A 15,726-nucleotide genomic window follows, 5' to 3' on the forward strand; every position below is an offset into this window, starting at 1 on the left:
GCCCACAACTCCAGATGGACCGAGATGACTGTGCCTGAAAGATGAGGAGGTGGAGGGCGAGGGAGAGCAAATCGGAGATGACGGGGAGACTGGGGAGGAGTTTTGAGAGAGTGGCCTGGGGACACATGGACACGGTGCAGGTGGGTGAGCAAGCTGGCAGGGCTGTGCTAGGTTGGGGGCCCGCTGTGTGTCCTTCGGGGTACGGGCAGGTACCAGGGAAGATCTGAACGCACTTTGGTCTCCTCGGTTGATGGATGAGAGACCAGGAGCCGATGCCAAGCCTTCCCGGGGCTACACACGTGTTGGAGCATGTCACATCCTTCTTCAAACCTCTCATGGCTTCACTGCGCTCAGAATGAATCCCAGTGCGACTGGCCCCTGCTTCCCTCCCGCCCTCTCTCATGCCAGCCCCTCTCCCCCCCACCCACACCCTGCTCTGCGTTCAGAGCCTCAGACCCCACTCCCAGCTTGTGCGCGTGCCTCTCTCGTCTGGAAACGCTCTTCCCTCCCCTCTTCCTCTGCTGCCGAGTTCAGCTTAAAGGTCAGCTCCTCGAGACGCCCTCCGCACTCAGCCCCGCGGGCAGCCCGGCTCCTCCCGCCCATCCATCCTTCAGGCTCAGGTTTCTCTAATTGTTACCTGCGTCCTCCATCGCCGCATCACAGTGCCCAGGAAAGCCCCTGCCACCGCAGGTGCTGAACACACACAGGCTGAAGAAATGAACAATGTATTTGTAAACACCAATACATGAGTCACACACTTTTTCATTCATTCAGCATATTTATCAAACACCTACTACTGATGGCCAGGTCAGTACCGAGTCTCAGGCAGTACAAATGCAGGACAGTGGGGGCCAATTGTGCACACACTTTTCTTGCTTTCATTTTCTTTACTTCTGGAAAGCCCCAGAGACAGAGAGGCCTCAGCAACGGCTTATTTCCCAATTGATGTTGCAGGCCAGGACTTTTTCAACATCAACACAATGAAATTCGGGGCCAGATAATTCTTTGCTGTGGAAGCTGCCTGGCTGTGAGTGATAGGAAGCCAGCCAGCTGCACCCAGACTCAAGTTGTAACAGTCCAAAGCACTTCCAGAGAGCCCACGGCCTGGCCTGGACTGGCTGCCCTGGACCAGACCCCTGAGGACCCGCATCTTCAGCCATCAGCATCTCAGGAGACTCTGAAACAAGCCCCGAATCGGTAAGTTGACTGAGAACGGCCAAGCTCCTGCCTGAACGTAAAGATCACACACAGAAGGTCAACGCACCAATTCAACAAGGCAGCGGGGGCCGCGTCGGAAACGAGACAGAAGACAGACCGTCAAACCAGAGAAATGACTGAATGGCCCCCTCTTCTGACACACAGTGTCGGCTGCATCTGGACCACTGATGCCTCAGTACCCTTTATTCCTTTGGCCCGCCGGGTAAAAGTTACTAAGCGCCCAGTCACTGAACTGCCCTTGCTTCCAGATGACACTCAAATCCTCCTTCAGGGCTGCCAGATAAAAGACAGGAAGCCCAGTTACATCTGACTTTTAGGCAAACAATGAATAACTTTTTAGTATAAGTATGTCCCAAACATCACATGGGATGTACTTATGCTATATCTGAAATTCACATTCAGCTGGGTGTCCTGTATTTCCATTTGCCAAATCTGCAACCCTTCCTTCCTTAGAATTAGCCCAAATCCTGTACTAGGCCCCTCTCAACTCCCTCCTACAGAGGGCCCCCGCCCCGCGGCTCTTCTAGGGTGTTCTCCGTGGCTGCAGCAAGCTAGTAGAACCTGACTCTGACGGGGGTTGTGCTCTTGGGGTCTTGGAGAAGAACAACCCCTACTTTCTGAGGCAGGAAACTCTGAAAGATGGCCCTGGGAAAAGGGACAGCGGTGGGTGGCCAGTGAGGACAGGCTGTGGGCGAGGAGCGGGGAAAGTGGAGTCAGGCTCACATCTCAGTTAACCAGCACCCAACGCAGAGCCCACGGCAGGAGGAGGTGGGAGGAGGGGCCACACCTCAGAGCTGGCCGAGGCACAGCACCGGCACTTTAAGCCAGAGAGACGCAAGTCAAACCTGCAGTGAGCCGTCACCTCCCACGGCCAGGATGACCGTCACCAAAAAGCCCACAAATGACAGACGCTGGAGAGGGCGTGGAGCAAAGGGAGCCCTCCTGCACTGCCGGTGGGGGTGCAGTTTGGTGCGGCCACCGTCGATTCCTTAAAGAGCTAAAAGTAGAGTTACCCTGTGGTCCAGCAACCCCACTCCTGGGTGTATGTCCAGGGGAAACTCTAATTCAAAGACCCCTGCACCCCAATGCTCACAGCAGCACTATTTACAATAACTAAGACAAGGAAGCAACCTAAGTGCCCATCGACAGATGACTGGATAAAGAAGTCGTGGTATATCTATATACAGTGGAATACTACTCAGGCACAAAAAGAAGGAAATAGTGCCATTCGCAGCAACATGGATGGACCTGGAGATGAGCATAAGTCAGCCAGAGAAAGACAAACACCACATGACATCACTTCTACGTGGAATCTAAAAACATGACGCAAATGAACTTATTTATAAACCATAAAGAGACTCACAGACATAGAAAACAAACTTACGGTTACCAGGGCGAAAGAGAGGGGACGGATAAATTAGGAGTTTGGAATTAGCAGATACTAACTACTATGTACAGAATAGATAAACAACAAGGTCCTACTGTAGAGCACAGAGAACTATGTTCACTATCTTGTAATAACCTATAATGAAAAATAATATGAAAAAGAATATACATATGTATCACTGAATCACTATGCTGCATGCCTGAAACTAACACACCCTTGTAAATCACTATAATTCAGTTTCAAAAAACCAAACTTATTTTAAGACCTCAAGGGTCTCAGGTCCTATCTCTATGAAATTCCTTCCAAGCTGAAGTACTGTGACCACAGAACTGACACATGGTGTGACTCTGGGCAAGTTTCACCACCTCCAGGTGTCAGCTTCCTCGCCTGTCATGCACAGTGGGCCTCATGGCAGTGGGGGGATTAAATAAATCCATGGGTTTAAAGTGCTCGGAACAAGGCCTGGAAGAGTGTTTGTGAAATTAAACATAAATTTTGAAAAGGAGTTGAACAGGAGGAAGGCTGGGCGGCACACATGGCGTGGCACCAAGACAGGGAGTTTTGCCAAAACGCCAGGCATTCAGCAAAGATGCGTTGCTCCATTTGTTCTTCTGCTGCTTTGGCAAACAGCAGTGCAGACCAACATAGAGTTTGAGAGGTCACTTCCCCCAGGGCTTCCCTGGAGAGGGGAGGAGCCCGCACCCCTGCGTCTTGGCTCAGAGGCTGCCCGCGCACCTGCGGGCAGGTGTCGGCGGCAGGCGGGCGGTTTTCTGCCCATTACAGGGTTCCGGGCAGGTGGGTCGTCCTGCCTCTGAGGCCCGCCCCCGCGTCTCTGCGCAGCCGCCTTTGAGAGAGCAAATAAAACGTGGGCGTGTAGCGGGAAAACAGGAAAAAACAGAACACCTTATCAGATGGTGGCAGTAACACTGAGGCTTCCAGAGAGAGAGACAGGGAGTGAGGTCATCCAAGTGCTGAGCTCACAACCCCGCTGGGAAGGTGATGTCACGGCATTTTCCAGACGGGGACGGAAGCCAGGTCCAGAAGGCAGGCACTTCTGGGCATTCTGCATCGTCCTGTTCATTCACTCAGGTCCACAGCACAGAGCAGCGTTTCCCAAACCTGACTCCCCCAGCAGGCCTGTTAAAACACAGACTGCAGGCCCCACCACCAGCATCTGATTCTCTAGGTCTGGGGTGGAATCCAAGAATCTGTATTTCTAAGAAGTTCCCAGGTGAAGCGGCCGCTGGAACCACTGGTGGAGGCCGCCTTGTTAACAGACGCCGGGTGACGCCAGTGCTGCCTGTCCGGGGACCACGTGTCATGTGTCAGTTACCTCCTAACTGCAGGCAAATGCAGAGACAGACTCAAGTATCTCACCTTGACGGGCCGCCTGGTTAATCGGTGCTGTCCCGCCTCTCCTACGACAGAAACCACCCGGGTCCTGGTTAACGCCAAAGGCTTCTGTTCCCTCCCTCGGAGGTTCTGATTCAGTGGGTGTGGGACGGGCCTGGGAATTTAACAAGAACACGCAGGATTCTTACCCATGAATTCAGGGAAGGAAATCCTCCCTGTGGGAGCCCCTTACTTAACAGCCGAGCAAATGGACATGGAGGGCAACACCTTCCCCCGGCCGGCTGCACTTCACCTGGCTCAAGGGGAGTCTGCTCCCTGCAGAGTAACCCACACCCCAAATGCACCAGTGCCAGTTCACAGCGGGACGCAGCCCGGCCAGGTGCAGAGCCCGGCGCTCAGGGGCCCCTCGACCTCTGAACCACGATTACGTACCAAGCACTGAGAGCTTCCTAGGGGTGCCTTGTTGAGTTCGTGCAACAGGAGCCTTAGGAGGGAGGGAGGTGCATTTATTCTCAATTTCCAGATGAGGAAACAGGCCCAGAGAGTTGAGATAAGTCGCTCAAAGTCACGCAGGAAGTAGGTAATAGAACTGGGAAGAGCCGGGTCTGTCTTACTCCACCACCCCTGTCCTGCCTGAGCCTGGGGCATCGTGAGAAATACATAATCGGTCTTTGCCCCGGCTCTGAAGACTCTTGGACAATCCTGAGTGGTAGCCATGCTGAAAGCATCTTGTCACTCATGGCAGATCCCCTTCAGTCGTGCCTGAGTTTAAGTCAGTGATGACTGCTGCCTGGAAGCCCCCGGGAAGGCTTCAGGATGGGGGCTGGCCACCTGGGGAACCAGCCCCGAGGTCAGACCCACCACTGGGAAGGGAGGGGGGCTGGTGCTGAGCCAGGCCCCCGTGGCCAACGATCAATCACGCCAACGTGATGGTCTCCATGAAGACCCCAAATGGTGGGGTTGGAGAGCTTACGGTTGGTAAAGTTGAGAGGGTGACACACCGAACTCCACAGGGACAGACGCTCCTCTGCTCGAGACCCTTACAGATCTTACCAGATGCACTTCTTCGTCTGGCTGTTCATCTGTATCCTTTATAAAGTCCTCATTAACATAACACACTGGCAACAGTAAATAAAGTGTTTCCCTGAGTTCTATGACTTGTAGCAAATTATAGGCAGACCTTGTTTTGTTGCGCTTTTATTGCGCTTTGCCCATACAGCTTTTTTTTTTTTTTAACAAATTGGAAGTTTGTGGCAACCCTGCATCCAGCAAATCCATCGGTGCCATTTTTCCAACAGTACTTGCTCACTTCGTGTCTCTGTCACATTTTGGTATTTCTTGCGATATTTATTTCAAACGTTTTATTCTTACTATATTGGTTACAGTAATCTATGCCCAGTGATCTTTGATGTTACGATGGCAAAATGATGACTCCCTGAAGGCTCAGACAATGGTTTGCAAAACGTAGCAATAAGGTTTTTTTTTTGTTTTAATTGAAGTAGAATTGATTTACAGTATTGTGTTAGTTTCTGGAGTACAACAAAGTGATTCAGTTATACATTTATATATTCTTTTCCATTTTGGTTTATTACAGGGCACTGAAAAGAGTTCCTGTGCTCTCCAGTAGGGCCTTGTTGTTTACCTATTTTATATACAGCAGTTGGTACCTGCTAATCCCAAACTCCTGATTTATCCCTCCCCCATCCCCTATCCCTTTTGATAACTATGTTGCTTTCTATGTCTATGAGCCTGTTGCTATTAAGTAAGTAAGTTCACTTGTATCATTTCAGATTCTGCATATAATGATTTCATATGACATTTGTCTTTCTCTGCCTGACTTACTTCACTTAATAGGATCATCTCTAAGTCCATCCATGTTCCTGCAAATGGCATTATTTCATTCTTTCTTATGGCTGAGTGGTATTCCAGCAATAAAGCATTTTGAAATTAAGATGTGTGCATTTTTGTCAGTCATAATGCTATCGCACACTTAACAGACTACAGAATAGAGTAAATATAACTTCCATGCACTGAAAAACCAAAAACTGGTGTCACTTGCTTTACTGCAATATTTGCTTTATTGCAGTGATCTGGAACTGAACCCATAGTATCTCTGAGATCTGCCTGTACAGAACCTGAGGACAGGCTGAACATAAGTGTGGGTGACCTGGAAACCCACTCCTTGCAGACTGAAGTGGGGGGCAGTCTTGTGGGACTGACCCCTTAACTTAGAGGATGGGGGGGTCTGTGTTGACTACGTATAGTCAGAATTGAATCAAATTGTAGGACACCCCACTGGCATTCACAGAGAACTGGAGAAGTGGTTGGTGTGGAAAAAGTTTGCACATTTGGTGTCAAAAGTGTTGTGAGCAGAGAAAGTTTTCTTTTAGTGGTGAAGGAAGATGTGTTCTAATAAAGGGCCCAAGTGGACCAACACAGCCCCCAGGTTCCGGGCAATGGTGCTGGAAACCGTCTAGAAGATGTGTTTATCTGTATCTTCACCTACTACTGCCTGACACCCTCCCACCATGGCTGACTGGTGCCCATGCCACTGGATCCACCCACAGTGGGCCCCTGAGTCCTGTCTTTCCCTCAGAGACCCCAGTTTACCTTTTTCCAACCTTTCCTCCACATACATGAACTCAAACTTCTTCTCAAGGCTGATCTCAGCTAGGAGTTCAGAAAGCCCTAGTTTATACTAAGTTGTGAATGACTGATGATATCGTTTGACATTCTATTGCTAATGCAAAAGAATTACAGGAAAGTGGGAGAGAGATTTTTGCACAGGCCATTCTCCTTTTTAGAAGGTAAGACAAAGGAGAAAAAAGACTCTGTCCCACACTAGTTCCTCCCTTGACACCTTTTTCTCTGGGACAGCGGGCTCCCGGCATCTCATCTGCTAACAGTAAGAAGCTATTCCTGAAAAGGGAAGAAGGCATCTCTACACCTTAAGGTCCCCGTGTCCTCTGGAGACCTCGGGCTGACCCGTGGCACCGTCTTAAGCCTTGGAGAAACTTGCCGCCCGTTTCCCCGATTTCCCTCAGGCCACCAGGGCTCGGCTGGAACTCAGGCTCCATCGCTGCTGAACACGAGGTCCCCAAGAGAAAGAGAAGCGGGCACCTGCCTCCCACGCACACCGTGGAGCCTCCCGGGGGCCAGCAGGTTGGGAGGCTGAGCTTTCCACACGCTGAGCTCATCCCCCCGCCAGCTACTCAGGAGCTCCCACTGACGGCCCTCAGGCCAGAGCCAGCCCTCTGGTGCACTTTCTTTCAGCCTCACAATACTTGTGAACAGACTGTTTCTCTATGTTGTGGTCCTCCGGGGCCCTGCATCCCAGCATTCACACCCTCGAATGACATCCCTTCAGAGAGGGCTGCACAGCTTGCCTGGCTTCTGATGAACAGAATACAAGGCAGTGAGGGCAGGCTGGCCTGGGGTTGCTGGGGTAGGGGTGGTCACACTGGTCCTCTTTTGGCGTCATCCTCTACTACGAGAGGATTCCCCCTCAGGGTCCGGGACGTGGCCACAAAAGACAGAACAAAAGCCTCTGGCAGAGACTGCGCTGTGATGGAGGCTGACTTCTTGGCACTACCTTGGGGCCAACGTAACACTCTTCCCACCAGGCAGACCCCAGCTCAGCCCAAGTGAGCGCCACCGTCAATGCCCAGAGGGGGTCTAGCCAGCCTGGAAGGGCACCCGGGAGCCTGGTGGGGAAGGTGCGGGGAGGGGAGGAGGGCAGCAACTGGGGTGGGGGCATCAGCAGGTTTGGGTCACAGGAGCTGATCCAGGAGGGCACGGGGGCAGGACCAGGAAGAAGAGTTGAACGTGGAAGCACAGCCTGAAAGTCCTCTCACGTCCAGGTGAAGAGCTGCAGACCTGCTCCCAGGAGCAACATGGAGCCGAGGGTCTGTAAGTAGGCCATGCGGACGGGTGGGGTGGTTTGGGAGGAACCAACCAACCCACCAACCAGGATCAGAGGTGCTGCAGACAGGTTATGAGCATCACCATCTGTCGGGCCCTCAAATGAAAGAAAGAGACCCTAAGTAGGGAGGTGGGTGTGGGAACAGGAAGGAGGGGGTGGACTTTGAAGACCTGAGGGGGATGTGCCAGCACTGGGCACCCGGATGGGGAGGGGGATGGGGTGGCTTGGGAAACCGTGGAATCCAGGAAAAGGAGGGATCAATGATGACGGCCTGGACCACCTGGACCTCCTCCAGCCTAGAGGATGTGCTTCTTACAGTCTCCTTCACACGACACGCCCCTGACGTCTGCCAGCTGTAGGTGACCCTGCCGCCATGTCCAGGGCATCACCCGCTGCCCCCATGTGCTTTCACAGAGACCCTGCGGGGAGGAAGACGCCGAGTCTCACAGGTGGCGGAGGACCATTAGCGACGACGCTGGGAAGGGCGGTGGACCATGTTTGTCCCACACAGGATTTCTGTGGCCAGGCTTCCAGGATCCCACAGGCACAGTAACCACAGGGCCTCCTCGGGCACCCGGAATGCTCAGGCCTTCCGCGTTATCCAGGACCCTCGCGTTCTACAACTGGTCTGAGTCATGTCCACAAGCCAGGAAAGACGGAAGCCACAGATCAAGGCTCGCTTCCAGTGGTTGGCAGCTCTGGTTTGAAAACACACACTGGATGGGGGAAGACAATGCTGAAATGAGGTCTGGTGATCGCTTTCCAATTATCTAGGCTTTACACAAAATCACATGAGCCCTAATGACCGAGAGGGATCACGAGCATGCGGAATTCAGCCGGGAGCCAGGACCGTAACCACGAGCTCCCACGCTTCACGAAGGGGTTCCAGCAGGACATAGGGCATCGCCGGTGTGGGTGGAGGGCAGCCCTGTGGGAGCACAGGGCGGTCCCTCCGAGTCCCCAGACGAAGCCCAGCCATCCAGCCGAGGCCACTTCCTCGGGAGAGACTGCTCCGGGCCCCCCTTAGGTTACATGTCCTCAGAGTCCTTTGGCTTCTCACATGAAGCCCTGTTTTCTCTTATGATTTATTATTATGTGTCTAATATTATATGTGATTAATACCCTCCTTTGGTACCAGACGGAAAGCCCTGCGAAACCTGGGATGGCTTCCAGTTTGTCCCTCCCTGGCACCTAGTACAGAGCCTGGCTGGTCCCAGGTGCTCAGCTGATGTGAATGAAAATAAAGTGAAGGTAGAGCCAGCAGGTCCCAGGCTGTGCTGAGCGACAACCAGCTCAGCAACCGAGCTCTACCCTGGCATTTTTATAACAAACTTCCAAAAAGTCGGTATTAAACATCCAAATGGCACTGGACTTCATCCTTGCAGATAACTGCACACCCAAATTATAGAATAATTCATAACAAGGAATAATATTATTTACTTGATATTACAGTAACTAATACTATTATTCCATAATAACCAATTATGAAATCTTCATAGTGAGGAACAGCAACGTCTACATCGAAGAGGAGAGGAAGAAGCAGAGCAACCACATCGTGGACCTGGAGCATCTAACTTAGGTAAACAGAACAATCTAAGCTCTGCAAACAAGCAAACAGACAGCCCCCTCCCCCCAAACCCAGCACCGTCAAGTGACAAACCGGCCACTTCGCACACATTTTCCTCGAGGGCATTTGACTCGAGAGGGAGGAAGCAGACCTGCCCTCAGTGGGTTCAAGCAGCCTCTCACCTTCTGTTCGACTGGTTCTTTCCTAGGACATGGCCCAGAAATACAAGTGATCTAACTGCCTGTTACTCAACTGAAAAAAAACAGAAAAAAAAATACACAACGATTTTTCCCAAGATGGCAGGAAAAACTGGCCACACTGGACTTAGCAGTAGGTTGTCCTGGGTCCAGCACGGCCCCTGCCTCAAAACTTCTCAGAGGTAATTTGTTTTTCCTACAGAGAAGATACTCTTTATTGGAATTTCACAGGCACAGGGACACCCTTGAGGAATCAGCTCCTTCACATAAACAAAATCTACGTGCTGGGAGGTGACCTGTGGCAGGCACAGGACGGACTGTGGCCTCGGTGCCGCCCAGTGGGGAGCACGCTAGGCAGGCCCCCCAGTGCCCTTTCTAGAAATGGGTAGGAAATTATCCATTTCTCTGATCATTTCCCAGTGAACGAGGAAAGAGCGTGTTGTGTTTCCTAGGAAACTAGATCATAGCAGTTGTGGATACATGATTGGGAGTCAGAATGAAACCTTAGATTTGCTCATTAGCAGCTGTGCAATCTTGAGCGAGAAATGACCTCTCTGTGTTGGTTTCATCATCTATAAAATGGGAATAATAATAAACATCCCTTTCATAAATGTATCAAAAGGATTAAATAAAATGGTATCTGGAATATGAGAAAAACCCTACTCTTGGTACCTAGAGGGTACAGAATAACTGATAATAACAGGAATAGTCGTTGTGCTTAAACATAAGAAAAGACACTATAAACCTCCTAGAAGAAAAGTAGGCATAACGTTCTCTAACATACATCTCTGCAATGCTCTCCCAGTGCAGCCTACCCAGGCAATAGAAATAAAAGCAAAAATAAATAAATGGGACCTAACTAAACTTACAAACTTTTGCACAACAAAGGAAACCAGGAGCAAAACAAAAAGACAACCTACGGAATGGCAGAAAATATTTGCAAACGATGAGGCTGCCAAGGGCTTAATTTCCAGAATATACAAACAGCTCATACAACTCAATAACAAAAAAACAAACAACCCAATCCCAAAATGGGCAGAAGACCTAAACAAGCATTTCTCCAACGAAGGCATAAGATGGCCAATAGGCACATGAAAAATGCTCAATATCATTAATTATCAGGGAAATGCAAATCAAAACTAGGAGGTATCACCTCACAGCAGTCAGAATGGCCATCAATCAAAAGTCCACAAATGACAAATGCTGGGAAGAGTGTGGAGAAAAGGGAACCCTCCTACACTGTTGGCAATGTAGTTGAGTGCAGCCTTTATGGAAAACAGTATGGAGATTCCTCAAAAAAATAAAGATAAACTTACCCTATGATCCAGCAATCCCACTCCTGGGCATATATCCAGAGGGAACTCTAATTCAAAAAGACACATGCACCCCAGTGTTTGTAGCAACACCATTTACAATAGTCTAGACATGGAAGCAACCTAAATGTCCATCAACACATAACTGAATAAAAAAGTTGTGATATATTTATACAACGGAATACTACTCAGTCATAAAAAAGAATGAAATAATGCCATCTGCAGCAACATGGATGGACCTACAGATCGTCATACTAAGTGAAGTAAGCCAGAAAGAGAAAGAAAAATACAATATAAAATTGCTCATATGTGGAACCTAAAGAAAAGGATGCAAATGAATTTATTTACAAAACAGATACAGACTCACAGACCTACAGAGAACAAACTTACAGTTACCAGGGGTGGGGGGGGGGAAGGGGATGGGGATAGATAAACTGGGAGTTTTGAATTTGCAGATACACACTACTGTATATAAAGCAGATAAACAACAAGGACTTACTGTACAGCACAGGGAACTATATTCAATGCCTTATAATGGCCTATAATGAAAAAGAATACGAAAAGGAACATATATATACATGTATAACTGAATCACTATGCTGTGCACCAGAAACTGACACAACACTGTAAGCCAACTCTACTTCAATTTTAAAAACTCCTTTGCCATAAAAGTTATTATTATTGCTAGTGATACCACTAATCCTGTATCACAATCATCATCATCATAAGAGCATTATCTCCAAGGCCATTCCGACTCTACCCCATTTTCCCCTTTTGCTTGAACTTTAAAATCTAACTACTCTGTGAGCTTAGCCCCTCTGCACTTCCTGAGCATAAGGTGGTAATTATGGACTAGCCAATATTCAGGCTGATGCAGGCAGTGCCTTGGGTTAAGGGGGGGGTTTGGGTTCATCCCTTTGACCAGGATGAAATGAGCATCTCAGCATAAGACAGGCTCCAGGAACCAGAGATGAGTCAGGAGCCTGGCGGGTTAGTGCCTGGGAGACAGGATGCTTGGGGGGGCGCAGGGGGGCCTCCTGTGCCTCTGGTGGCGGACGTTACACAGCTTTGATTGGAGTCGAGTCAGCGGGTTACAGAGACAAATACATTCACAAAGCTTAACTATTAGGACTGGGAATCGAGACCATCTGTGTCAACACAACGTAACGATTTCTTCCAGGAAGTGATTGTAAACCAACAAATAACTTCGCTGTTCACGGCAGGAAATTCCTACAAAGCAGTCGATCCTGGCAAACAGTCTTCTCACCTGGGAACACAGCTTAAGAATGGTTCACTCGCCAAGACCCCTTACAGACCCTTAGCTTGCTGTACCCACCAGTCCTCAACTATATTATGTCACAAACTCAGCTGAAACCCAGGTAATTCTCTGTCTGGAAAAATGCAGCTTAAAGGATTTGGGTCTGGACCTCTAGACCCTACAAATATGCCTCCTGGCCTCCTCCTGCGCAGACACAACAGGCCCGCGTGCTGGCAATGTCGTCCTTGACCGCAGTTGCCAGCATGAACTTGGCTTTGCTTTACCAACCAGCTCTTCCCATGGAATCTGTGGAGCCCGGAACTGACACAGTAAGTCAGGTTTGGGCTCCTGGAAACAGGAAGCACGTAAATGTGAGTTCGTGTGTACTTGCCGCCCAGCAAGGCGGGGCAGTTAGTAAACACCGTCAGTTTCCCTCAGCGATAAGGTTCAGAGGCCCCGATTTCATCGCTCCTTTGAGGAAATGACCTGGAGTTCGAACACCTGCCGGCGACAGGTGCAAATGCACACTTTACCTCCATGTCTCTCCTCTTCTATGTGACTCGGTAGTTTCCAAATGTTCAACAACGAGTCTGCATTATTTTGAGGGTGAGTGAGAGGACACAAAGCAAAGGCCCTAAGAAGAAGACTAATTCCCAAGTGCACAGCAGACATGCTCGCCCAGTCTGGATTTCAACCACATACACACGCGGGGGACGGAAAACACCCGCTGAGAAGCTCGTCACGCGCGCCAGGCGCCCCGCGGACATCAGCCCGCGCACAGACACGCAGCACAGTTTTCACCAAGCTCCTCAGTTCTCTGCAGCCTGATCGTGGGAGGAGTTTGATAAAACACACAGGCAAAAACACCCAGTCCGTCTAGGGCGAGGCCCAGGAATAATGTGCAGGTCTCTCTTTTTTTCAATGAGCCCTTAAGTGACTCACACACTCAAGCCAAGTGTGAAGCACAGGCACCTACACAGATTCACCCCAATGCCAAGTCCACTCCCGTCAAAAACCACCGGCTGAAAAAGGACCTGCTGAGCAGCTGACAAAGAGAGGTGGCTGCGATCGTCTCACAGAGGGTGGCATCTCCAGGTGCCCGGGTCCTGGGCTGTGAAGCACTGACTCACAGAAGCCCCCACCTACTGGGAAACCCGAGAGCAGCGCACAGCTGGGCTCGGGCAAGTCTCCCGGCCAGGCTTCTCCCTGCCGCTGTCCGCAGCATCCACAGCTCTCGGGGCAGCTGGGCACAGGGGGCAAGCTGCCCGTGAGCCACCCCAACCGAGGCTTCCTTTTACCTTAAAGAAACTTCCTCGCTTGTCCAGACTGCGGGCGCCCATGGTCCAAGCCGACATCTCCCCAGCAGGGCTCCACAGCACGCCTGGGACTCCTGAAGGTAGAGACATTTTAAATGGTTAGTCCAGCCTGTAGGAAATTCCTTTCTAAGCCACAGAACACTCACAACAACAGTCCTGCCAAGATCTTTTTCCATCAACCACTGAATGCCACTGTATTTCCCACCCAAGCCTTCCATCTCCTTTCAGGCCCATTTCCTGTCTCGGGCGGCACGGTTCCTAGACTGTGCCCCACCTCACGGCCCTACCACCCGCTTTTCCAGCTGACGCAGGTCTCCGGGCCTGCAGAAAGCAGAGCGATTGCTTTGTGTGTTTGCTTGACCTCACGCTCAAGTCCCAAAGGGACAACTTTAGATGTCACTGTAATCTGCTCCAAAGCTCATGGACTTAATGTGGCTGATTACAGAGGGGTGGCGGAAGAATGAGGCCCTGCAGGTCCCAGGAAATCCTGCAAGAATGGGATGAGGTCATTATTAGCCATGCCAGCCCTCTCCCCCCAGGCAAGGTCAACACAAGGGCGCTGGCAATCAATCCCTGTTTTCTCTTTAGAAATCAAAGCCTGGAATGAAACCCTGTGTTCCTGTTTACAGAGATCAGTTTGTGTAAGAAACAGTGTGTAAACAGCTCCACGATGGCCCATGGAGGGGGGTGGACTTTGGAACGTGGAGGGGAATTTAAGGGCCTGATAGGATTCTGAATCATAACCATGGCTATTTGGGCCTGGAATTTCCCTCACTCGAGTCTCAAACCCAATAATCGTCCCTCTTGGCTACAACACCTTCAATGTCCTCTTCTGAGAAAAACACACGCACACCCAGGCAGCTGGCCTCGCCCTGCCCAGCGTGCCTGGAGGATGCGTCGGGGAGCGACCCGGAACCGTCCTCCAGGACCAAGAGTAATTATAAAACTGCCCTCCTGGCCACACAGCATGCGCGATGTAGCTGGTCCAATCCTGACCAGCACAGTGCAAGGACAAACAAGGAAACATGAAAGGAAAACACATCTGGGGACATTAAAAGGGGTTCAGCTGCAGGGATGGGGCGGGAAGCCACCGAAGTCACAGTAGCTGCTGCCAGTTTGCTGAGGCTGTTTCATTATTAGCCGGGGGACAGAGAGCCAGCAGCACCAGAGGGGCATTTCAACAAGCGGAAAAGCATCATTACTTTGCAGAGAACTGCAGGCGTCAGTAACCAGCGATCTCTGGGGTGAGGCTCGTTTCAGCCCCGATCCGTCTCTCCTTTCACAGTCACAGTGGGCTGCGAGGGCCCGCGGAATTCCATCGAGGAAAACAAGAATGCAGCCACAGCCACCCCTCCTTCCGGAGCCGTCACCCATTTTAGTCACTTCTCCATGGCCCGGTCACTTTAAAGGTTCACAGGTGTCTTCCCCGTGATTCTTTCCACCCGCCATCCCGCTGGGATGAAGGTCAATGTTCCAAAAGCCTGGGGAGACGGTGAGCTCTCCAAGGCGACCCTTGCTGACTCTGAGGTTCCTGTTCTCGGGCTCAGCCACTGAACGGAGGAGCCCCCGCTCCAAGCCCTTTGAAGTCCATCACTTACTAGCAAAGTCCGGGTATTGGAGCGACTCCAGGAGGAAAACACAGCGCTGCCTTCCGAACAAAGAGCAGAACAAGAACCACGCTGTAACCTTGGAGAGCAAATGATTGACTGTTTCCACCCAGAAACACACACATAAAAAATGTACACGCCTCGAAACCAAACGTAACGCCTGTTAATTCTTTTCTTCCAGAAGCTTTCTCGTCAAGGAACCTGACATCGCACAGCAGTTCAGGAGCAGCTCGGCCAGAGCCAAGGCGTCATTCCTCATTCCAGACCCAAGTCTCTTTGTTCTGCTCAGTTTTCCGTACACAAACCCTTTCTGATGGGCCAGACAGGCAGTGAGTTTTGCCTATCTCAACGCAGCAGTTTGGACTCCAGGAGTTTACTGGTTTAACTGGCTGCCTGAAGAGCTGCTCCCCCGCCTCAGTGGTCCCCCAGGGAGCACCGGGTTTGGATGCCGAGTGGGGCCGGCAGAGCCATCCTGCTTCTTCAAGAAGATGCAGGTGGCACCCCGACTTCTTGGAAAGGCTGCTTCGGGGTGGAGATGAGGGCAGGTGACGAGGACAGGCTGCCAAGTGCCCTGGCAGGTCCTCCCAC

General features: G+C 50.8%; 1 protein-coding gene across 10 annotated transcripts in view; it reads right to left on the reverse strand.

Moving 5' to 3' along the window:
* Positions 1-15,726, reverse strand: part of RIN2 (Ras and Rab interactor 2) — a 199,029-nt gene that overhangs the window by 85,414 nt on the left and 97,889 nt on the right. For 9 of the 10 annotated variants that reach the window (XM_072943698.1, XM_072943701.1, XM_072943700.1 and 6 more), the window contains one exon: positions 13,514-13,605. In XM_072943698.1, coding sequence (XP_072799799.1) covers positions 13,514-13,605 — 92 coding nt within the window. Of the gene's footprint in view, positions 1-13,513; positions 13,606-13,805; positions 13,944-15,726 lie in introns of those variants that run through there. The other variant, XM_072943705.1, reaches the window with a different exon arrangement.

Source organism: Vicugna pacos, chromosome 19 (genome assembly GCF_048564905.1).
Source record: "Vicugna pacos chromosome 19, VicPac4, whole genome shotgun sequence".
Taxonomy (NCBI): domain Eukaryota; kingdom Metazoa; phylum Chordata; class Mammalia; order Artiodactyla; family Camelidae; genus Vicugna; species Vicugna pacos.